The 25,969-nt window shown below is 49.3% G+C and overlaps 1 protein-coding gene across 1 annotated transcript in view; it reads right to left on the bottom strand.

Moving 5' to 3' along the window:
• Positions 1-25,367, bottom strand: part of gabra3 (gamma-aminobutyric acid type A receptor subunit alpha3) — a gene marked incomplete at both ends in the record, with an annotated part of 40,753 nt that extends 15,386 nt beyond the window's left edge. The window contains 6 exons of the mRNA XM_084473674.1: positions 1,406-1,626; positions 11,562-11,629; positions 19,833-19,954; positions 24,183-24,409; positions 24,981-25,180; positions 25,292-25,367. Coding sequence (XP_084329800.1) covers positions 1,406-1,626; positions 11,562-11,629; positions 19,833-19,954; positions 24,183-24,409; positions 24,981-25,180; positions 25,292-25,367 — 914 coding nt within the window. The remainder of the gene's footprint in view (positions 1-1,405; positions 1,627-11,561; positions 11,630-19,832; positions 19,955-24,182; positions 24,410-24,980; positions 25,181-25,291) is intronic.
• Between the last annotated feature and the right edge of the window lie 602 nt (positions 25,368-25,969).

Here is a 25,969-nt window from a genome sequence, read left to right as displayed (position 1 = left end):
ATCCTTAAATCCGTGTCTTACGGCGCCGCCGTCTCTAGAGAACCTCAGATCTGGGATTAATGCGCCGCATTGGGAGCGCGCCGCGCTGCCGTCACCGTCGACACCGTAGACACCGGCGCCGTTGTCCTCCCCGAGCTTTGTTTCTCACGCTTTGCATGAGAATTAAAAGGAAATCTTTCGCCTGCAGATTAACCTCCGCACCGCGAACGTGCTTCTGAGCGTCAGCTCCCGATTGTGACAGCAGCAGAGGAGGTGGGGGTGGAGGTTAAATAAAGAGTCGTCGTTCAACCTCCACCCAAAAACAACAACAGCCAGTATTGGTTCTGGCTTGATTGGACGACCTGCTGTAATTACATAGAGCTGCTCGGAAATATTACAACCCTGACCACAGAAGCATTGTGGAGAGAGAGGGAGAGAGAGAGGGGGAGAGAGAAAAGGGGGGAGAGGGAGGGGGAGAGAGAGGGAGAGAGAGAGAGGGGGAGAGGGAGGGAGAGAGAAAATGATGCAGAGGAAGTAAAATCTGTCCAAATATGGAGAATAAATAATAGTTCACGATCACACCTCATCAAATACAAGAATCACTTTCAACCAAACGTTCTCCTGCCTTTAATTCTACTGCGTCGCTCCACAGCAATGATACCCACTACACCACACACTGCACCACGCACTGCACCACCCACTACACCACCCACTGCACCACCCACTACACCACCCACCAAACCCACTACACCACCCACTACACCACCCACTGCACCACCCACTGCACCACCCACTACACCACCCACTGCACCACCCACTACACCACCCACCAAACCACTACACCACCCACTACACCACCCACTACACCACCCACTACACCACCCACTTCACCACCCACTACACCACACCACCACCAAACCCACTACACCACCCACTTCACCACCCACTACACCACCACCAAACCCACTACACCACCCGCTACACCACACCACCACCAAACCCACTACACCACCCGCTACACCACACCACCACCAAACCCACTACACCACCCCAAGCCACCACACCACCCACCAATCCACTACACCACCCCAAGCCACCACACCAATCCACTACACCACCCACTACATCACCCATTACACCACCCACAACACCACACCACCACCCCACACCACAACACCACACCACCCACTACACCACCAACCACACCACCCACTACACCAACCACCACACCACCCACTACACCACCAACCACACCACCCACTACACCACCCACTACACCACCAACCACACCACCCACTACACCAACCACCACACCACCCACTACCCCACCCACTACACCACACTACCACCACACCACCCCACCCACACCGCCACTGCACCACCCCCTCCTGGGTGCAGCGGTCCCCCAGGGGCCCCACCCACCCACCTCATGGTGTACAGCAGGGTGCCGTTGTCCACCAGCCTCAGCAGTTTGTTGGGCGTGGTCATGTTGTGGGCCACAGACTTCTTCCCGTTGTGGAAGAAGGTGTCGGGGGTCCAGATCTTGCTGGCCAGCAGGTTGTTGAGCGGCAGCACCTGCATCGGCCCGTCGAACTTCAGGCGCTCGTCACGCCAGCTCTGGCGGAAGAACACGTCAATGGTGTACTCCTGGAGAGGGGGGGAGAGAGGGAGAGAGGGGGTGAGAGAGAAAGATAAGGAGAGGGGGGGAGGAGAGTGGGGAGAGGGGGGAGGAGAGTGGGGAGAGGGGGGAGAGAGAGGAGAGAGGGGGGAGGGGGAGAGAGATAAGGAGGGAGGGAAGGAGAGAGGGGGGAGAGAGAGAGAGGGGGGGAGGGGGAGAGAGAAAGATAAGGAGGGGGGAGGGAAGAGAGGGGAAAGGGAGGGGGAGAGAGAGGGGGAGGGGGAGAGAGAGAACGATAAGGAGGGGGGGAAGAAGAGAGGGAGGGAGTGGGAGAGAGGGGGAGAGGGAGATGGAGATGAAGAGAGAGAGGGAGAGAGAGAAATGGAAGGAGGGAGAGAGCGATGGAGATGGGAGAGAGAGCTTGAGGGATGGAGAGAAAGAGAATGATAGAATGAGAGAGAGGGAGTTAGAGAGATAGATAGACAAGCAGAGAGAGGATACAAAGAAAGAGACAGTGTTGGGAGAAAGAGAGAGTGAGGGGGGAGGACAGTGAGATGGAGAGGGAAGATGATTAATGAGGCAGTTGCTACGCCAACCCTCCATAGAGCTGTGAAAGCATCTTTATTTCAAAACGAGTTTTAATGGATATCAGCAATTCTAAGCGAGTGAAACTTTCATCATTGTGTACTTTTTGATGTGCAAAATATGGCTTTGCTCCTTGGAGACACAACAAGTAAACCATAGAAATGGATGAAACACATTTCATTAGTCCTCTAGACTCAGGGGCTGACGCGCTCTGAGCGATTGCTGTGCTCTAACCCTGACTCCTAGACGGAGGTGGTTCTGTGTGCACGGCCGGCCCCCCTTTCCCTTCACGTCTATTGAACCGTACAAGAGCAGAATGTAGTCCTGCAGCCAACACGGGAGCACGTCAATAAGGAGGCTCCTGGAGCAGCACAGCATCGAGCGTTTGCTCTGACCCGGGGCGTCCCATTACTGTCCTACACACACACCATCACAGAGACATCCGCTCTGTCTTCACCTTACAATGGACCGCGGCCTCACAGCCGTGAGCCCCCCAACGCACACACAGTCCCCCACGGAGGGACGCGGCATGCTAATTAACCAAGAAATAAGTCCATCCCCCGCCCCCCCCCCCCCCCCCCCCCCTCTCTTTCTGCCTCTTTAATTGCCTTTCTCTCCCGTGGCCAATTCTTCACTTTTATCGTCTTTTTTCTTCTTCTTTTTTTCTGTTGCGGGACCCGGTCTCCTCGCCGGTGTTTAGCGGACCCCAGCAGCAGTATTAACTAGTCTCTTTCATCTCAAGTGATTGAATCACATGGAGATTAGCAATAAAGCCCATGTCTTTGCCATCAAAGAGCTTTGTGAGGCTGCAGAGCTAACACGGGAGGTGCTGGCTCAATACGGAGGGAGCTCGATGTTGTTGAGATGCATCCCTGTCTGTTTTATTGTGGTCATCCTGTACACAAAACTCCAGGCAGGAGCTGGGCTAGGAGGCTAGGAGGATGTGTATGTACTTAGCCATCAAAGAGTTATTGGGTGAAACAGATAAGTGCTTACCAACATATGAAGAACTGTCTTTAGGTAATAGTTTTCCTTGTAACCAAATGGCATTGGCCAAAAAAATGGCAAAAACCGGCCAATGATGAGTCTCATTGTGTCTATGTCCCGCCTTCCGAATTGTCCTGATTACTAATGGTGGACCTGCTGTTCACTTGCAGCCCAACAAACAACTGCTGTGAGAGAAGGTCCATCAGAGACAGGTGAGTTGGACGTCCAATATAACATATAATTAAATACAAATACATTTAATTAACAAAGAAGCGACTTCACGTTATTGAAGATAGCAAGGACCATTTATTGGATGTATTTGCTTGAGGTTGATGCAACATTTACTTTTTGTTTTCCCCTGCACAGTATTTCCCTTTTGACTGGATTAGTAAATCAGCGTATTAGTTAGAGTTTATTTTAGTTATTCAAACGTGAGATACAATATTCCTACAATATTCCTCCTCTCATTCCAGCGTATTACGCCTTGTGGTGTGGTCAGTGTACCAGATAAACATGGGACAAACTGCTATCCGGGAGAATGAGCTGCAAGCAAATGCTGCTTAAATATGCTCATCAAACAGATTTGAAGAGGTAAACCGCTGCTAGTGGACCTGTTGGTGCCCTGAGAATACCCCCCCTCCAACACACTCAGCGACGTTACAGCGAGTTCACCCTGGCCAGAAGACGGCCTTGAGATCCCGGGGCACCGTAGCCAGAGAGATGGGAGGCTTGACCTTATTTGAAACCTTCTAGAACCATTTGGGGGAAACCATGACAACGCAGTGCATGGTAAACGTTGCCTGGTTGAAGTGCAGCGCCTGGTCAAAGGAGCCAAAGGCCTCCTGTATTGTCTCTCTCTCTCTCTCTCTCTCTCTCTCTCTCTCTCTCTCTCTCTCTCTCTCTCTCTCTCTCTCTCTCTCTCTGGTCCTCACACTGCCGGGCGTGGAGCGGATCAGATGAGCAGTGGTTGGGAGAATGGAAGGCTGTGGAGAGGCTCCTCATTAGAGCCGGCTCCACTGAAGCTGTCCTGGTTCAGGACTCCGGACGGCCTCCCCAGCGCCGCAGTGCGGCTGCTAGGGGAGGGAGTCTTCTGTGGGCAGGGATGGAGCACCTCTGCTCGGCGGCAGTGGCTCAGGAGGCAGACTTGGGTTGACTTGTAACCGGTGGGTTGCTAGTTCGATCCCCGGCTCCTCCTGTGAGTGTCGAGGTGTCCCTGAGCGAGACGCCTCACCCTAACTGCTCCTGACGAGCTGGCTGTCGCCATTCATGGTGGACGACACTGTCGGTGGGTGAAAGTTTGCACGAATGGGTGAATGTTTGCATGAATGGGTGATTTAGGCAATAAGGAATAAATTGCTTTGTTCGGCCACTGGTTAGTAAAGTTCTGTATGAAACAGTCGGTTTACCATCCAGGTCACCCCCAGTATGGGAGCGGAAAAGAAGACCATGAGAATTATTTGTGCCGTTGATCCAAACATAATTCTTAATTTATTCCGGCAGGTTGGGTCTCTTCCTCCATCTCATCTCATTTGACCGGACCCTCTACAGAACCTTGTGCTACGGAACCTTTAGAACTCTCAACGTGCAACAGTCGAATCATCCGCTGTCCCCATCTGGCTGAGGTATGAACGTGGTGTCATGTGATCTTGCGTGTGTCTCTAAATAAACTGTTAGATGTCTCGTTCCTCGCGGTACCTGGGCTCTAGGTTGGGTTCTGGGAGCGTGTGTTGGTACCTCGGGGTGTGAGGGTGAGACTCTGGTGTTTAATCACCAACACGACCTGTGCTCTGTGGTGTTAAAGTGTGTCAGGCGATCAACAGAAATGATCAGTGGCAGCCATTTTGATGCTGCGTTCCACTGCATTTGTCTGATTGACAAGTACATCAAGGGGCGGGACTTGGGAGTTCCATGCATCTGCTGCCTGCCTGCCATATGTCAACGTAATGTCATTCAAGAACTTATTTAAATTTTACAGATTGTAACTTTAAGGATGCACTAACTGGCCTGTGTGCTAGCGGTGTGCTAACTGGGCCGTGTGCTAGCGGTGTGCTAACTGGCCCGTGTGCTAGCTGTGTGTGCTAACTGGGCCGTGTGCTAGCTGTGTGTGCTAACTGGGCCGTGTGCTAGCTGTGTGTGCTAACTGGGTCGTGTGCTAGCGGTGCGCTAACTGGGCCGTGTGCTAGCGGTGCGCTAACTGGGCCGTGTGCTAGCGGTGCGCTAACTGGGCCGTGTGCTAGCGGTGCGCTAACTGGGCCGTGTGCTAGCGGTGTGCTAACTGGGCCATGTGCTAGCTGTGTGTGCTAACTGGGCCGTGTGCTAGCTGTGTGTGCTAACTGGGCCGTGTGCTAGCTGTGTGCGCTAACTGGGCCGTGTGCTAGCGGTGCGCTAACTGGGCCGTGTGCTAGCTGTGTGCTAGCTGGCCCGTGTGCTAGCTGTGTGCTAACTGGGCAGTGTGCTAGCGGTGTCAGGCGTGGTAACAGAGAGCTAAAGAACAGACTAACTTAAGTTCAGTGTTTGCTGTTTTGTTGTTGGTTGGAGGTTTCAGGAGAGGGGATGGAGAGGATTTATCTTGTGAGCGGGGGCAAGGGCGCGGCTGCGAGCGGAGCGTTCCTGAGTGGGGAGGATGGGGCCAGCAGGGGTCAGGCGTCCAGGGGTCAGCTCATTGGGACTTGGGGGCCCGCTGGCTCTTCAGGGACACAATGATTGATCTTCCTAGGAGAGGGAGCCAGCAGACCATCGCTCCAACAGACTCCCTAATGAAACCAGGGAGGGGGGCCAGAGTTTGACTATCTAACCCCCCCCCCCCCCCAGGTGAACCAGAATAGAAAGTGACACTTCATTTAAACTCATCTTAATAAGACATTCACGTCACCTGAATGACTGCATAACTATCTGGCCCAGCCATGAATAGTAATCTCATCCTCATTCACCACCTAATTAGATACCTTATGCTATAATTATGTGCAACTACCATGTTTCTGCTCATTCTGAGGCAGGCTCCTTGACTGTGAAATTCATTCTGATCTCTGAACATTTTCATATTCTTCCTTATTGTAACTTAATTCTTTACAAATAATCCTTGGTTAATGTTGGTGCTACTCAGTACCGAAAGGTACTGGGTTTGATATCTACTGGGTCTAATATCTACGTTCTGTTGGCATCCTGGATAAAGATGTTGAACTCCTAATAATAAATCACTGCCACACTGGAGTCTGTATGTAGTAGGTCTGTATATTTCTGTAAAACTGTTTAGCGGTCCTGACTTTGCAAGAATTCTGGTTTTTCCTCTTCATTGTCGTGGAGTCACCTTGCATGAGAAAAAATTTAAAAAGCTAATTATATAAGTTCAAAAAGCAGTGAAAACAACGAAGAACCGAAGAAGGTCTGAACCCGGAGAGGATCAGTGGAACCCGGAGAGGATTGCTGGGTGCAGCCGCTTCCTGTCCAAGAGGAACCACAGGAAGGATCCAGAACAATATAACGTCGCAGCTGTCGGATGAAAACAGAGCTGAGGGATCTGATATCAAAGCAGTGGGAGCTGCTACTGCTGTCTACAGGTTAAGTGGAGCAACATGAGGGAGGGGCGAGGGGCCACAGGCGACCGAGGGGCGAGGGGCCACAGCCGACCGAGGGGCCACAGCCGACCGAGGGAAGAGGGGTCACAGCTGACCGAGGGGCGAGGGGCCACAGGCGACCGAGGAAAGAGGGGCCACAGCCGACCGAGGGCGAGGGCCACAGCCGACCAGAGACCCCTGGACTCTCTGAGGACTGGACGTTTAAGTAGCGTAACTTTCTAGGATGGAGTTTGCCAAAACGGCTCTGGATTGAGGTAGAAGGAATGCGTGTGAAGTCTTTACAGGTGGGCAGTGTGTTGGGCTGGGGTTCAGTGTCACAAGCCCTTTAGATTAATCAAAAAGACTGTCAAACACTGCTTGAATATTTACAATATTATGTTATAAATATATTAATATAGGAAGCCTCAGCTTCTGTTTTTAACCCCTATGGTGCTACAATATGAATACTGTTGATAAATGATCATAGTATTGTCAGAGGATAACCTTTGTGGTCGGCTGTAGCTGAAGGGGGGTTTGATCTGGACTAATGAGGTGTTGGTACATGAGAAACAATGAGTCTACACTGATCTAGTGGTTCAATGGTTTGATTGTGAACCGGCGGGATTTTGGTTCTCTCCCCAATGTTCAGGGTCTACCTGTAGCAGGATGTCCTATCCTCTACCTGCTCCTTAATGACCTGTCTCTGTACTGTCTAACCCCTACCTGCTCCTTAATGACCTGTCTCTGTACTGTCTAACCCCTACCTGCTCCTTAATGACCTGTCTCTGTACTGTCTAACCCCTACCTGCTCCTTAATGACCTGTCTGTACTGTCTAACCCCTACCTGTTCTTAATGACCTGTCTGTACTGTCTAACCCCTACCGGCTCCTTAATGATCCGTTAAGGTAATGTCAATGATATTATATATAATTATTTAAGTCTAGTGTTTGATGTTGTTCACTACATATCCCTAAAGTAGTGCTGGTCTGGTCGTCATGGGGACCGCGTGGAAGCTGCACCAGGTACCAACGTTCCACTCTGTCCCACACACCCCCTCTGAAACCCTGGACACGCTGAGTAAGAAATGATCTGGAGGACAGGACCCAGACACAGACAGCGCAGTAAAAAAACGCATAAAACACCTGTCAAACTATGCACCCCTCTCCAAGTCACCGCCACTCCGCAGTGAATACTGATGTCATGGAGGAGGAGGAGGGCTGAGCTGTGTCTAAGAGGTAATGAACCCAGAAGCGCCGTGGCCGGGATTCAAACCCTCACCACTCAGCTAACGCAATCGCCTCACTATGAGGGCCTTCCTTAAACATAAAGTATTACTCCTACCGCTCAATAAATCTGATAATGGCTTCCTGGAAATGCAAATTGATGCCGCTAATCAGCCCGGGATGATGAATGCTTAATTTGCTCTTGTTTGTTAACGACGTGGACGTCTGTTTGCTCCTCTGTGTGCTCAGCGAGCCTCCTGCCTTCAGGGCGGGGCGGCTCTACGTTAGTTTCCATTATCTCCTCCTTCTCCGAGGAGTCGCTCCGCCACCCGGGAGTGGATACGCTCCAGATACCCGGTACACTCCAGGAGCACAAAATAAAAGAACTCAATTCAACAGGAGCTACAGCGCGTGCCAGTCAGTCGGTTCACAAGTGAAGCTCTGGACAACACAAATCAGTAACCCCGGGACAAAGCTATCCCTGACAGGCCGGGTCCCACTGGTCCCGGCTTCTCTGAGGTGTTAGCAAGTGCAGCGGGACGCAGTGAGAGGACGGCGTCACGGCCCGCTGGAGCCTGGGGCGGCCGGAGGGGAAGGGGGAGGACGTCAAATGACTAATGGGCTAGAGGCACGAGGCTATGGGCTAGAGGCATGAGGCTAGAGGCACGAGGCACGAGGCTAGAGGCACGAGGCACGAGGCACGAGGCTAGAGGCATGAGGCACGAGGCACGAGGCTAGAGGCACGAGGCACGAGGCTAGAGGCATGAGGCATGAGGCACGAGGCTAGAGGCTAGAGGCATGAGGCTAGGGGCTAGAGGCATGAGGCTAGGGGCTAGAGGCACGAGGCTAGGGGTTAGAGGCACGAGGCTAGAGGCTAGGGGCAAGAGGCTAGAGGCATGAGGCTAGGGGCTAGAGGCATGAGGCTAGGGGCTTGAGGCATGAGGCTAGGGGCTAGAAGCACGAGGCTAAGGGCTAGAGGCCCACGTACGAGGTTAGAGGCCAGGGCGACGTACGAGGCTAGAGGCTATAGGCTAGGTGCTAGAGGCCCGAAAAACGAGGCTAGGGGCTAGGGGCTAGGGGCTAAGGCCGACTTAGCCCCACTGGGACGGTTAAATAACGGAGAACACCCAGGGAAATATTAATGAGGGAGACATGACGGCCCAGCGTGAATTAAGACGCACTTAATGGTGCGTAACTAAGGCAACCTTCAGCCGCTCGGCATGCTGGGAGACGGCGGCCTCCGCCCCCGTCTCTGAGTGGATTCCGCCGCCGCCGCCGCCGCCGCCATGAGTCATAATGTGTAACCTGACCTGAGTGGAGCAGAAATCAGCATTTATTGAGATGATTCATTTGGAGGACATCAAATGGCTGAGAGCTGGGGGGGCTGCAGGAGAATGGTTTTAATTTTCTCCCCCCCCCCCCCCGCGATGGCCTACTTTGTTCTCGTAGAGTCGGTGTAATGGATGCAGAACGGCGCCTCTCTGCTCCGTACAGAGCAGTCAGACAGGGGACAGACGGGGACTGAGGACAGACAGCTGTTAGGGTTCCAGGGCCATAGGCTGGAGGGGCTCCAACTGGGTTTGATGATTCCTGTTGTTGGGACATAATTGCTCATATCCATCCCTCCATCTCTCTCTCTCTCTCTCTCTCTCTCTCTCTCTCTCTCGCTCCCCCCATTTTCATTCTCTCTCTCCCCCCGTTCTTATTCTCTCTCTCCCCCATTCTCATTCTCTCTCTCTCTCTCTCGCTCTCGCTCTCTCTCTCACTATCCCTTCTCTCTCTCTCTCTCTCCCCCCCCCATTTTCATTCTCTCTCTCCCCCCGTTCTCATTCTCTCTCTCCCCCTTCTCTCTCTCTCTCCATCATTTTTTTATTTGACATTTGTACAAAACACACTCCTACCAATTTCAGTGATGGTAAAGTCTGCCACAACTGTCGTACACTGTAACCATGGAAACAAACCAACTCCAATTACACACACACACACACAGCTGGACTATGTGGGAGAGCGGAGGAACTTTTCCTCTGGGTACTAGTGGGGGGGGGGGGGGGGCGGGCGGTGGCAGCACTGACACACCACAGCGTGGCTGTCAGAACCCCCCCCCCCCCCCTCAGCAGGGCGGGGGGGGGTGTTGTGGGGGCGAGGGGGGGGGGGTGTTGTCTCCTTTAACTTCATATAGCTATGAGACAAAAATGAGCATGTTTCTATCTTGAATATTTATCATTTTCATCTGTTATTCATGCTGTAGTGGAGGATGTATACGTTGTGCTGTATTGACCGTTACATATCCTGGACGGGCCGTCAGACCTCGTATATATACATAATTGAGGATCCATATTATGAATCCTAAATGACGGCGTTGGGTTCTCTGACGCCCCTGGTTCTTCCACAACAAGTAAAGACCCGTAGTGGGGGTTATCTCAGCCATGGTGGAGAATTAATTGGCGTAAAGAAACGCTGTTGTTCACAAGAGAGCCCCCCTCCCCCCCCCCCCCCCCTCAATAGGCTTCAAAACACTTGCTTGCGTGAACACGTGGCGTGATCATTCGCACCGCTTTTGGTGTGAACGCACAATAACAGTCCTACTACTGTACGGGGGTTAGTGGTAAAGCTCCATGACTCACAGTGTTTCTACTGGTGAAATGGTTTTACTGGTTTTACTGCACTTTCAGTGTAGCCTATGGGCACTAAGTGCTAAGCTACGATTACCTTCCATGTTTAGCCATGCAGGTAATTCACGTCTTTCTCTGGGAACATTTACCTGGGAACAGCAGACGAATCTCCTACAACACAGCACTACAACGTCCTCCGCTCTCCTTGTGCTGTTCTGCTGGAAGACTCAAACTAAACCGATGAGACGCAGACGCAGTGATGACTAGAGAAGCTCCTTCATAATCAATACAGCGAACAGCGATACTGAATCCATGTGCTGAGGATCCTGATTCATATCCTGTTTATCAGAACCAAAGCACCCTGTGCTCCCTCATAACGCTGGACTCAGACCCCCCCCTCAGTGTGGTTTGTGCTGAGGAGAGTCTGACAGAGTGTTCCACCACCCACGGCTCCATCACCCCAGTGGGACGGAGTCTTCTCTTAGCCCACCCGTTCGCAGCTTTAAAATGGCAAGGCAATCAAAAGTTGAGCAGGTCGAGAGAATGATTTAAAGGTGCTGTAGGTAAGATTTAAGAGCTGTAATTTGAGAGTCATTTGTTAGAATTGCCACGGCCGTCTGTCCCCGATGAAAGGCTCTGTGGAGATCTGCTCTGGCTGAGCCAGTGGCCAATAGCAGACTCATTGTGCCCATTCAGGGAATCCCTTCCCTGATTGTTTCAATTCAGAGTATCCATCTTGTCTGTCACATGTGAACACAGTTTTATTAATCCAAGCTGGGAAATTCAGTGGACAGACAATGAATCTACACAGAATGAGTCGATCGGTAGAAAGACAGACAGGAAGAGAGAGAGGGGGAGGGAGAAAGAGAAAGAAGGGGAGGGAGGAAGAGAGAGAGGGGGAGGGAGGAAGAGAGGGAGGGGGAGGGCGGAAGAGAGGTAGGTGTAGGGAGGGAGAGAGAGGGAGGGAGGAAGAGAGGGAGGTGGAGGGAGGAAGAGAGCTCACCATGTCTGTGTCGGACACCGGTCCGAAACTGGTGACGTAGATGTTGGTCCTCACCTCCGTCACACTCTCTGACGGCACCAGAGAGACAAAGAGAAGGGGTGGGTTGGCGTCAGAAACATCCACAGCAGGTCACTTCTTAATACAACAAGACAAGGCTAACGTTGCTCACTCGGACGGAAGCAGAAGAAATGTTATTTGCATCGTTTAATGAGCGACTTTGGAAGGATAGGATCACTATGAGAGTTGATGTCATGAACTAGCTTGTAGTTCAGACAAAAAGGGGAGACCACACAGAAAGTAGTTAAGTATTTATTAAGCAACAATAATAACTATAAAGAAATAAAGATAAACAATGTACATCAGTATTATCAGTAGTGTCTGTAGTGTATGGGTGCGTGTGAGTAGTGTAGTGTCGTGAGACCCAGATCAACCTAGAGAAAGCACGCCCCTACTGTCTGGGTAGGATCAGAGAGCATGAGATGGCCTAGCAACCATCTTATAAGGGAGGAGGAGCTTGATGGAATGGAGATCAGGTGTGTTGCAGCTCCTGCTGCCACACCTGAGACACGCCTCCACAAGCCCCTGCACAACAACAAGCATAGCCAACTAGAGCAAGGTCATCACAGTCGATGCTGGACAGAAGGAACGTTCACACACAGCAATACTGGACGAGGGCCTCCGGTGGGCGGCGCTGCTGTGTGAAACGTTTCTCTGGTGCTCAGAGGTCAACTTTATGTGTAAACAAAACCCGCCGAGCGCCAGGGAGGAGCAGAGCGCTCCCGAAACAGACAACAACAACAAACGGATGAGACGGAGCGTTCCCAGAGGAGTCTTCAACAGAGCCGTCACCCGCCTCTGACGGCCGCCAAGGACTCTGTAGACTGTGATCGATACCCTCAAACAAACAGCAGAAAAACCTAACCAAGCCACACATCTTCAAGGACTTTACAGTCCAGAGAGAGAGAGAGAGAGAGAGAGAGAGAGAGAGAGAGAGAGAGAGAGAGAGAGAGAGAGAGAGAGATGAGAGAGAGAGAGAGAGAGAGAGAGAGAGAGAGAGAGAGAGAGAGAGAGAGAGAGAGAGAGAGAGAGAGAGAGAGAGAGACTGATATGGTACTTGATATGGTTTCACTGGTACAGCTTTTCTCTACTACGAGAAAAGCTACTCAAGGCACAGGGTGGTGTTGGGTGGGTGGTGCTGGCTGGGTGGTGTCGGCTGACCTGTGGCAGAGTACTGACTGCTCCACCACTCAGCGAGACACAGCGCTATAATGACAGCGAGTGCTAATTGGAGCTCTCCCACTGGCCAGCCTGCTCGGAGCTCCCCGGGGCCCCATTGGCTGGGGAGTGAGGCTCCTGGCTGTTACAGAACGGACTCCAGTTATCATCAGAGACAGGCTGCTGGATGTGGAGCAACCCCCCCAACACGTCAACATCTAGGTTGATGAGAAGATCGGAAGATAGCCATTTCAAAAGAGTCATTTCATACCAGTTCTATTAGTACAGTATTACTGTTACTTAAAGGCTGTGTTTTAATTTATGATAATATTGCACAGGTTGAGGAAAAGTATGTTTGTGTAAAGTAGATCTCTGGCAAAATAAAACCACATAAACATAAAGCGAAACACAAATGAACCCCGACGAGTCGCGTAGAGCCGTCGCAGAATGCACGCAGAATGAATATTTCATTTCCTAACAAGAGATGTGCTTATTAAAGGGATATTAATCCTGCAGCAGGTCGATGGAAACAAGCAAACGAGAGAGCGGACGAGAGAGCGCTCGTTAGGGGAACGCGGACTGAGTTCAATGGTCTGTGATGAAAGTGGACGGGGAACAGCGGAACACAAACACAAGGCCAACAGCGGTCAGCTGCAGAGGACGAGGCCCGGAATAGACCGTAATATAAACCAACCGGCTGTTTAATGGCATTAGCTCGACGTTCCTCTGGAATACTCTGTTGAATCATTTGGCCCTTGATGTATGATGTGGAAATGGGTTAATTTGGTGGATTTACAAAAACACAGTGTAGCGGCTCAGGAACACGCAGCTAGGAGGCTCACTGAGAACCGGTTCATCTTGCTGAGCTCCTCAGAACCAGTTTATATCACTGAGCTCCTCAGAACCAGTTTATATCACTGAGCTCCTCAGAACCGGTTTATCTCACTGAGCTCCTCAGAACCAGTTTATCTCACTGAGTTCCTCAGAACCGGTTCATCTCACTGAGCTCCTCAGAACCGCTTTATCTCTCTGAGCTCCTCAGAACCGGTTTATATCACTGAGCTCCTCAGAAGCGCTTTATCTCTCTGAGCTCCTCAGAACCGGTTTATCTCACTAAGCTCCTCAGAACCAGGTAAAGGGGGCTGAGGTTGGAACCCGTTTTTTATAGTTTGCAGACAATGATGCATGAAGGTGGAGCTCGCCGCTGCCTTGTGGGAGAGAGATGAGTATGTGGAGATGGCTGGTTGAACCTGTGTACACCAGTGGCGATTTCTCTAAGACTGCAAGGGAAGCTCAGCTTTAAATGGTCAAATGGTCAAATATATACTGTTGTGTTAACATTTCATTGACTAAAAATGCGTTAGAACACGTCCATCTCGAAGACGAGTTCATTCAGAATCAGCTGCTTATCGCAGGTCGACTGACTCGATTTCCTTCTCATACATTCCCGTAGCGTCACAGTGCATTTGCCTGTTGAAGCTCAGCATCCATCCACTTCAATGGGGCTGCATAGAACAGCTTTCTTTAGTGCGTCGAAAGTCGACGGCCATTGGATAATGCTGCGATTATGTCCCTCCCACGGACGCTCAGCGTCTCTGGGGGTGAATGGAGGAGTGGGCTGGCCTGGACGCTGGGCTTCTGCGTGATGATTGGAGGGTCTGCGAAAGACTGAGTTGCCGTTTGATTGACAGCGATTTTGAGCTATAAAATGTTGCCAGAGCTCTCTTCAGTCCTCAGTCCCATCGCGGATTTTGCAAGCGAGTCGAAAGACAAACTGCAACCTATTTCTTGATATTTGCTTGGTGAAATTGCTAGACAATTTTCATCGTACATTTCATACACTTATACACACAATTCCTTGCTTCAGTTTAACATAATCCCCACATTTCCTTGTTCAAGTTTAATATCATTTTGGTAGTTGGCCATCACTTTGATTCAGGGAGCCTGAGGTCTGAACTTCAAGTCCTGTATTCAGATCAGGACTTGCAGGGTGACAGGGGAAAGCTGTGTGATTTCTTGGTGTTCCTTAAAGACATGGAGTTGACAGTGCAATGCCTCAGCTTTACAAACTGTTCTCATTAGTGGCAACAATTGGAGCTGCATCTGCAGTATAACATCTGCAGAGCTACATTTGTGTATAAAGGAGCTTCTCCTGTTTAAAGCGGCTCAAGTCCTGGCCATCTGCTGGCCATCGAGAGGACACTGGTCAAGTCACTGGGAAAGACAGCTCATTTGTATGATAGAGCAGCGGTTTTCAAAGTGTGAGGCGCGCCTCCCCTGGGGGGCGCCAGAGGGTTTCAGGGGAGGCGCGGCGAGAGAAAAAAGAAAAGAAAAAAAACTGTAAACATCTGGCGAGTGGCAAAATGGATCGATTTTTAATATCTCAAGTGGAGAATGGCGAAACACAGCAACTCTAGCCTACTCTCAACCAAAATAAAACTAATCGCCGCCCGGTGCAGCAGTGTGAACTGCCCAGTTTTTAGAACGTCTCAGCCCGTCTCGTCGCAAGGAGTTGCGAGTTGCAAGCAGTTGCGTCGCGAATCTTTGGTCTGAACTGGGCTTTAGCATTATAAGCAGTGGCGGTTTTAGGCACGGGCGAAAAACGAGACACACGAGAAAGAAAATGATCCGCATTTTCTATTATAATACCTCAACAACTCCGCCAGCCGGTAATCGCGCCCGCCCCCCCCCCCTCCCCCTCCCCCCCGTCAACAAATCCGCCACACATTGCTACCTGGTCTGTGGGAAACACTGGCAGTGGTTCCCACACATAGGCCAATGTGTTACCAATGTGTGGCGCTGCGCCACAGATTGAACAACGAGCGCCACAAATTGATTCCGCTTTTCTTATTTATTTTTACTTACGCGATTTTTAAATGTAACTCCGCCAGCCCGTAATCGCGCCCCCGTAATGCTGCCAGTCCGACATGTTCCCATTCCTACAGTCCTGTGCGCGTATGCAAATTAGTCATGTGCGCCAAACAGAAGAAGGGCCCTATCTTGCGCCCGGCGCAATTGACTTTCTACACCGACGCGTACACACGCGTCGTTGCTTGCACCCGGCGCAAAGCTGATTTTCCCCCGCAGCAACCAGGCACCACTACACTTGCATGTTAAATATTATGATGTCAAAGATTATTCATACGTGTGAAACTGCATAGAAATAGCGTGTGGATTGTGGAAACATTTTTTTCCCTGCATGAATGAACATGAATGAAGTATAGTAGGCTATGCCATGCGTTAAAATAATAATAACAATAATACATTCGAGCAAAGTATATCCCAGGCTTCCAAAACGAAATCTAGTTTTAGGGTAAATGATTTGGGAAAGAACAGCTGATACAGCGGTAAGTTGTAGCCTACTTTTAAATCAATGCATCTGCAAACACCGTACAGCAAACACATATGTTCTTGACCCAGACATCGTGTACAAGCCCATTACTTTTAGGATTGATGAGTATTTGATCGTGAGAAAACATAGTTTTACCGCGAGTGAGTATTTAATAGAATGAATGAATGCGGGTGATGTTTGGTGCGCGTGTGTGTGCGCGCCCATCTGTCTAAACACACGCAAATTAAACACGTAAGTGTATGAGAAGGAAATCGAGTCAGTCGACCTGCGATAAGCAGCTGATTCTGAACGGACTCGTCTTCGAGATGGACGTGTTCTAACGCATTTTTAATCAATGAAATGTTAACACAACAGTATATATCTGACCATTTAATTTTCGAAATTTTAGGTGAAGCCGAGCTTCCCTTGCAGTAGAGAAGTCGCCACTACGAAAGAATGCAATGCAACTAGCGGGATCTAAACAAACTAAGCTCCAGCGAATTACTACAATGCAGAAGTAGTGGAGAATGGCGAAACACAGCAACTCTAGCCTACTCTCAACCAAAATAAAACTAATCGCCGCCCGGTGCAGCAGTGTGAACTGCCCAGTTTTTAGAACGTCTCAGCCCGTCTCGTCGCAAGGAGTTGCGAGTAGCTAGCCTACTTGGTCTGTGGGAAACACTGGATTGTGTTTTAAAAAAAAAAAATTTAAACATACAGATGTTAAAATGTGTTAAAAAAAGATATTTAAGCACATACACAGATAAAGATGATTAAAATGTTTTAAAAATATGTTTAAGAACATACAAAAATGTTTAAGATGTTTATAAAAACAAAGATGTGTATAACATTTATTGTTTAAAACCTTCTTTAAGCCTGTGTGGAACATACAAAGCAACAACAATAACAGTAATAATAGCAATAATAATTAGGGGGGGTGAAGGGGGGGCGGTATGCTTTTGAGTTCTCTTAGGGGAGGCTCACTATCCCACACTTTGAAAACCCCTGTGATAGAGCATTTCCTTGAAAAGGAACAGAGAGGATAATTAACATATACATAAATTGACAATTTATATGATGTAGGCCGAAAATGAGCTTCCCCTCTTTGAAAGATGAGCAGCCGCCACTGGTGTACACTGATAACCGGTGTGCAGCCTCACCCAGCCCCAGACTCCAGTCAGACTCACCAGGTGAGGCTGCTGAGACAAGCCATTATCCACACACACTTTACAAAGGGATGAACAAATGCTGGGGTTTGATTAGGAATAATCAATTGTTTTCCTGTTGTCTAAAATACTATTCTGAATTCTCCCACACATGGGACCATCCTTCAGGATGTTTGATTGACAAATGGACTCTCCAGTCATCTCCCCAGTGTCAGACCCCCATCTGGCAGGAAACTCCCCCCATGCCACAAATTGGTCGATTTGAAATGTCTTGTCACCCGCGTCGACCTCCCACCTGGTGGTAAATTGGGTTCCTTTAACCTTTGACCTTCACATTGGATAACAGAAAACTTCTCAGTGAACATCTGAAAGAGGCTTTAAGGAAAGTGCTCCCTTTCTGCGTTCACCTCAGATTCTCTCAAGAAAATTCACTATGACCCCTCTTCAAAAACAGTCAAGTAGGGATAGATAAAGAAGAGGTGCCAGTAACATCCGGAACGTCGTTAAGGAACACGTGAGCACCAGAGAGGAGCACACGTCGTGCAAACAGCCGCTTCTCGCTGAAGGAGGAAGAGTGAAGTAGTCGGCAAGTCAAGTCACAGGGAAAGACAACTTGTTATTCTTGAGAGTAGAAATCCATTATTCATCTAAAGCGCCTGCTCCAGATAGGGCTCCTGTACTTCTGGGAGACATTGAATATTTTTATTTAGCAGTCAAATCAGCCTGCATTATTAAAGACGAACATCCTGGGCGCAGCAGAAAGGTTGCCACATGTGTGTTCGGGGCGAGGCGACATGAACGTTGATATGGAGTTATGTTTTTTGGAGTGTAGAGAAATAAAGATAAGGAACAATAGGCGATGTTTCCCGGAAACTATTGCAAAAGGATTTTAAACCGCCCAGTGCTGGATTTGGTTTTGAGGCTGAATCTCGTCTCTCAGAGCTGGGTGAGTCTGCTCTAGAAGGAGGTCCTCAGACCTGGGTGAGTCTGCTCTAGAAGGAGGTCCTCAGACCTGGGTGAGTCTGCTCTAGAAGGAGGTCCTCAGACCTGGGGTGAGTCTGCCCCAGGAGGAGATCCTCAGAGCTGGGTGAGTCTGCCCTAGGAGGAGATGCGTCTGAAGTCTGACTGTGTGCCAGAAGGGAAGTGGTTGGCGGGTGAGGCGGAGGGGGAGGAGGGTGGTGGTGGGGAGGAGCAGCTCAGAGGGAGATGACAAGATGGGCACATGCCACTTTTTATCTCTTTGAACAATAAATGTAGGATGCAACCCATTATTTACGACGCCTCGCAGATCCATTGTTCGCCAGAATGAAACCCTTGAGGACTGAGAAAGCAGGAGAAAAGAGAGAGTTTTTGCGAGGCAGGCGTTACAAAGGAGGGGAAGCGGCAGTTTGCTCTTTGCTGCCTTTTACGCGCGATGAAGCACATAATGCAACTTCACTTAAAACAGCCACGGCAGCAAACACTGGATAAAAGATGTCGACGGCTCCCTCCCCTGCCGTGGTTAAGGTTAGGGTTTAAGGTTTGTTAGATATAATACGAGGAACAAGTGAGGAACAGCTCTGCTTTAGGACGGCCTCGTGTCCTAAAGTAGACCTCAGAGTAAAAATAGAAGTGCTTGTTGGTTTATGACGTGCAGAACAGTTTGTCCCCCCAGTTGAACAGAGGATCGGGTCTTCAACACTTTGTTTCACAGAGAGTTTGAAAGTTGCGCCTGGCAACGTTGACAGGCTGTAAAATGCTCGTCAATACTGATGATTTATTAAATATGTTGATTATGATGATGAGATTTTAGAAATGATCGCAAGAATAATCCAAAATGGACGGGAACATGGATCAGAAGATGTTTATTAATGATAATATAATTATAAATACTTGATAACTACATAATTGATAACTACACTATGATATTCAATAGGGAGGGATGGATTTTGTATTGCCAGTAAACTATTTGATAAATAAAAACAGTAAAGGGTCTCAAAATGCACTGCAATGGAATGATTGGATGAATGGAAAGAAAAATATCACTCTGCTACTCAAACGGTAATCTAATCTGCCAAACGGATTGCTGAGTGATCACACTTAAGTGGAGGGTTGTTATTTATGAAATAAAAAGCTTGCCAAGAAAGACGTGGTAAGCGTCAAAATGTTTTACGTCTCTAAGCCAGCTGAGTGCTGATGATCTAATATCCAAACTCTGCCTGGCGGTCTATGGGGTCTGGTCTGACTCTGCCTGGAGATCTATGGGGTCTGGTCTGGTCTGTCTGGAGGTCTATGGGGTCTGGTCTGACTCTGCCTGGAGATCTATGGGGTCTGGTCTGGTCTGTCTGGAGGTCTGTGGCGTCTGGTCTGAGTCTGCCTGTGCCAGACTCTGCCTAGCAAAGCCTGAATGTGATTGGCTCACAGAACAGGGAGACCGGGTTTTGATTGGACACAGCTCAGACGCTGACGGCTGATTGATTCACTAGAACTGGCAAAGTGGTTGTTGATTGGACGTCTGTCTCAGACACTGAAGTCTGATTGGTTCACTAGACCGGGTCGCTTGGTGGAGGTGTGACTCACCTCCGAGGCCAGGGCGGAGCCGGTTGTCGTATCCGTCCAGCAGTCTGTCCAGGATGCGGGTGAAGATGGTGATGTTGTCTTTGCTGTCGTCGGGCAGAGGCTCTCGATGCCCTGTCACTGCGCTGAAACCAAAACACAGTCAGAACCAAGAGAGATCAACACCAGAGCTCTGTCCACGCTGGCTGTGCAGCTGAGTGGCGAGTGGGAGGGATAGGGAGTGTCCATAGTAAGATTATTATAAACAAATACAGAGGTACGGGGTGACCAGCATTTTTTATTTGTATAATATAACAGGTATAGGCTTAAAATGATTGACAACATTATTGTAATCCCTATCGACTTGCATTGACTACAGATATGTCCAGGTTATTTTAAGCTACGAGCTGAATTGTTACGCATTGCGACATTCATACTTTGCTTTCAAATGTCAAATGTAAATATCATTATTTCACAAAATGTAAAAATACAATTTCATCGTAAAGTGGATTTACCCAAAGACTCTTAACATTAAGCATTCAGCATATATAGTTATTGTAATGAGGCTAACCTCGGGGACTAACGTCACCGAAACACACGCTTAGCACGCCGGGGGAAACATGCTACATGAAAGAAACCAGAGCACACTTATTTTCCCAGTTTTACTCGAGCAAAACGTCGATGGCAACCTGGAATAAAAAGCTCATTATGTCCCTATAATAAGCGTAGCCTTAAGAATTCTTTAACAGAGTGGCTCCTTTTAATTTTAGCAGTTTGAATGATGGCTTTTTCCAGGAAATGACTACCTCTTTCCTAAGAAAGAGGAATGACACTCAGACAGAGCTGTGTTCAGACCCCCCCACCCCCCCCCCCCCCCAGAGCAACACAAGGGCCAGATCCAGAGATAGCTATAGGTGCTCCGCTCGCCAGCTAATGAGAATTATCTTTAATTAAACCTTGATCCTCCGAGGGCCTGAGTGCTAATATCCAAGCAGAACCTCTCGTATCTCCCGTACTCAACAGCTACTCCTGGCCTTAGCTTTTATGAGTAGCATGACCGAAGCTAACTGAACAGCTAGCACGGACATTGGGATAATAGATGGTCAGCCCAGGTAATAACCATTAGCATCGGATAATCTAATTAATTCTCCCTCCCCCCCCCTCCTCTGAGGGGGGGGGGGGGGGTTTTCCCTTTCATAATGAAAGGGAGGAGGTTTTAATATAATATGATTTCAATTATCACATCCATATTTGAAACGGGTATGTAAATGTTAACTTGTGTATTCGCTCACTCTGCTTTCTAGAATGTTTGCCTGTATTTCTCATTCAACACATCTCATTGGCTGTTAGTCTGTGTACCTCATTCAACACCTCTCATTGGCTGTTAGTCTCCATTCAACACATCTCATTGGCTGTTTATATACGTCCCCTTATATGGTCGTCTCCTAGTGGGTCAAAGTAACTTAGTGAGCGTGTGATGTCACCAGCCCCCCACCAATAGACTCGTCCCCACTAACCCTTACTGGTCCCAGAGCCTTCCAGGCCGTGACCCCGTTCATGCTGACCCAGAACCTACCCCACATCTTTCCTTCTCGTCATCATGGTGATGACATGTCCTATGTTTAGCATGTGTCAGTAATCCGCTTCCAGACTTCAAAGACACACTAGCGACTAAAGCACTACACTAGCGATCAAATTGAACATGACTTTTATACATTTTATATTCATCGGGGCCGACCCACTTTCCCGATTACTGCAACCCATTTGTGGTTCTGACCCCCAGGTTGAACCACTGCAGCCATTACAGAGAACCAGGGAGGATTAAAATAATTACATTTAAGGCTTTTAGAGGCATGAAACCTGCAGAAACACTGACATGCATACACACACACATACACACACACACACACACACACACACACACACACATACTTACACAGGTACACCCACACAAACACACGTGCACACACATGCACACACACACCAACACACGCACACACTTCCACACACATACACACACACACACACACATACTTACACAGGTACACCCACACAAACACACATGCACACACATGCACACACACCAACACGCACACACTCCCACACACTCACACACCCCCACACACGCAAACATACACGCACACACACACACACACACACACACACACACACACACACACACACACACACACACACACACACACTTCACACGACTCATCACGAATCATCATGGCGACGTTCAGTGATGCATTATTAACGTGTGTCTTCTGTCGCTCAGAGGCCTTAAGTGATGATGACGCCTGATCGTTAGCACGAGCCCGCAGCAGCGAGCCGCTGCCAGCGTAGCGGAAGCTGTTTGTTACTGACTGTCTTTACTGACTGCTCCACACACATTCAGTTAAATAACTTCCTGTTTACAATGTTGACATATCTAATTACCTCAATCGTTATTAATTACCTTGGAACAATAACAATTCAAACCAAATCGAAATCCTCTGCAGCGATTCCGTGAGTCTGTATTTTAATTTTATTTCTTTGTTTGTATGAGATATGTAAGAAAGGGGATTACTGAGTATTGCCTGCCGCTATAATGACATGAACCGGTATTAAAACAACAACAGCAGGCTATGTTAATGTTGTAATGTTAGAAAGAAAACATGCACAACTGAATTAAACACAAGGTTACGGTGAAACTCGTGTACGCAGGTTTGTTGAATCGTGAAAGATCCCAGAACCATTGACGCATTTGGCCGGCTCCTCAAAGAGGATGCTGGTGCAATGCCCCACACTTGAAAACAGCACTAATAAATGCTATTATGTCCACTTGTTGTTGTGTATATAATTATCCAAGCTGTTCAAGAATAACAAGACCAGTACCATAAACAAGGGTGTTTGTTTAGCAATGAAGTGCATGCTAATGGGTTAGCAAAGCCCAGTGCCACACTTGGTGTTAACATGCATGAGTTTCCTTATTGGACCCCAGGCGATAACAAGATTAGCTCCACTTCTCGAGGCCAAAGTTGGAATCTCAGCTTCTGTACTCGACTGATCATAAGAACATCTGCTTCTTGAGTAATATATGCAGTACAGAATGACTAGCGTATGGTAAATCACCATTAGTGTGCACAGGTTCATGCTAGCCACACGCTCTTGCTCTGGCTCTTTGGAAGAGAAAGAATGTTTGTTGAAAGCCTGGGATTTTCTGTTGATTGAATTCCATTGCACATGGTTAGCATGTTAGTAAGTAGACTACGGGTCAGGGAAATATAACAACACTTTCAATGTATAATAATAGCAGACCACAATAATAACAATAAAACATTTAATAAATCAAATTAGAAAATAAAGGTTTTTGCCATAAAGATTTTATCAGTATTTCCTTAGAGACAAGAGAATCACTGAGGGAAAAAAATGGTGAAACCCTCCATTTGGCCTAAAAGCTTGTTCACTCAGAGCCTTCCCATACTATTGATTTCATGTTTATCTCCTATTTGTGTTCAGCTGCTGTCGTCTCCTCATCAGGGATTCAAAACAGGAAATTACTTTCAAACGCAAATGATTTGCTGTCCCTAATTACCGGAGTATTAAAAGCCCATTAGGGCCTCTCCAGAGATGATTACAGCCTGGCCCTTCACCTGTGACTTACAGCTCATACTCAGGCCTGGTTGGACTTGGATTCTTTCCTCATCTTTTTACTGTGTTTTCTTTCCTCAAGGGACTTTAGGAGTCTGCTTTACAAAACCAGAGAGAGGAGGAGGGGGGGGAATTACTGCTGGGAAACCTCATCTGTTATTTACAGTTGAATAACAGTTTAGAGAAAGTATATTTAATAAGGAACACAGATGAGGTACACCGATCCCCAGGGGTCGTTCAGCACGCTTTGGTTCTTAATTCTCATCTCATTCGTTACGTTTTCTTGGGGATTGTGTAAATGGAATTCTGCGCAGCATATTTCTCAGCGCAAACAGTAGCTACCGATGGACTCGTGTACAAGACTTTAATCTCGGAAGGCCACGGCTGCAATATCATCCCGCTGTCTGGATATTGCTTCTGAAATTCACAGGGCCACATGAAGGCATATTCAGGGTAATAAACACAGTGAGCGCCCTTCAATCAGCCCCCGGGGCCGGCCGGCGCACAGCCACACAATAAGGAGGGAACGGAACCCTTTGCATCTCGTCCGCACCGTATTATTACTGGAAATAAAACAACAGCAGCCCGCCGACAGAACAACAGCCGATCAACACAGCGTGTGAGACAGCAGCACCCATTTGGAGGGGCTTCACAGCACAATGCAGAGTTTATCATGGGAAGTGGAGCCCAGGGAGAGCTCCTCGCGCTCCTTCACAGGCTCGACGTGCCACTGGGCGGTACCATGGATACATGCCGAGTGGTGGCGTGAGGTGGTAATGCAGGGCGTGGCACGAGGCATGGCGCGGGGGGGGTGGCGAGCAGGTGCAGGGCGTGGAAAGGCGCAGGGCGTGGCCAAGGGCGCGGCATGCCATGGCACGGGGGCATGGGGGCGAGGTACAGGGCGGGGCGCAGGGTGGGGCGAGGTACAGGGCGTGGCACAGGGTGGGTCGTTTGTAACTGGGAGCGCACTGGGGAAGGGCCGGAATCTGAAGCTAAAGCGTCACTCCCGGGCGAGGTCAGACTGAGCGCAGCGCTGTCACATGACAGATAGTCTCCTATTAACTTCCTGGGAACGTGTCTGCAGACGATCCCGCTGCCTGACAGCCGGGGGGGGGGGGGGGGGGGGCGGGGGGTGATGTATGAATGCTGAGCTCTTTGGGTCCTGGGACGGCGCGTGTTTCTGTGTGATGATAATGAGTGGTCAGAACAAAACCTAACAATGGACCGTACCATCACGGTGTCTTGTGTTAGCCCAGAGAGGGTTAGTTGGCCCAGAGAGGGTTAGTGTTAGCCCAGAGAGGGTTAGTGTTAGCCCAGACTGGGTTGGCGTTAGCCCATACTGGGTAAGTGTTATTATTATGTATATGATACACAGAGTAAGCTTGTGTATATATTGTGTTTATTATACAGAGACGTTGTGTATATAATATGACATATCAATCCCTCAGTGTGCTGACCTTCATACAAGGAGAGGCAGAGGAGGAGATGAGCAAAGGTGTGAGTAATAACCAGGTGAGCCCTCCCGTCTGGGGAGCAGACCAGCGTTTCCTCGTCGGCTCGTCTGCTTCCTGCGCTCCGTTCTGCCGCCTCATCCTCCGTCGCCGCTTGTGATCTGTCACTCTTCATCTCCGGGCCTCCTCTAATCCGTCTCAGTTCCACCTCATCTTTCTGCCGCAGCTCGCAGATCGCAGACTGGATGTGATGAAGCTCTGGGAGCGCTGACGGATGTTTCTGCAGAGCTATGGGGACGGCGGCGGGGGGACCAGTCGCAGCGCTTTGGTTTGGTTTTAATATTTTAATGCTGAATTGGGACAACGTCGTTTTTTTCAAGCCTTCGTCCTATATCTCACGGCAGGGAGGGTCTGGTGGTGAACGTGAGGGCGCCTGAACTCCAGACAGCAGGTTCCGTCGGAGCCCGTGACCCATACCTACCTCCTTAACGACACAGAGCTCAGATTTACCTTAAAGGTCGCGAGAGCGTAATTGGTTCGGAATGCCGTAGCCGTCCATCAGATATCAGTGGGGGAGATGATCAGTGAGATGTCGGTTCTGGTCGGCCGAGCCTGCCTCTGTATGGGAACCGTTTATCGGACCAATCACGACGTCTCTCTCCCTTGATCATTTTCCAAACCGCTCCTCTCGTGAGGATGAGAGTGGAGGCTGAACGGCGGCCGTGGCCTTGACCGCGGAGAAGCTGACCTGTCTTCCTCTCGGCCGTCGGAGGGGTTATGACAACTCTGGGTGCCGCCGTCACGCGCCCAGGAGGATGAATGCACCGGTGATGTCATTTACGGACAACAAAGGGTTACCATGGTAACAGAGGTCCTCAGAATGTTAACAGGCCTGTATCTGCGAGTTCGGTTACTATGGAAATAGGATGACGCTGGGAGAGGAGGCCTAAGGAGACGCCTGACCAATGGGGAGGAGGTAAAGGACAGCCCTCAACACAACAACAAACCACGGGGTGTATATATTTCTCGTGGAATTGTGTTGCAGTTTGAGACCCTGGAGCGATCGGCATCCATCTT

This window comes from Micromesistius poutassou (assembly GCF_964030765.1).
Source record: "Micromesistius poutassou genome assembly, chromosome: 10".
NCBI classification, from domain to species: Eukaryota; Metazoa; Chordata; class Actinopteri; order Gadiformes; family Gadidae; genus Micromesistius; species Micromesistius poutassou.
This window is presented reverse-complemented; position numbering and strand designations above follow the sequence as displayed.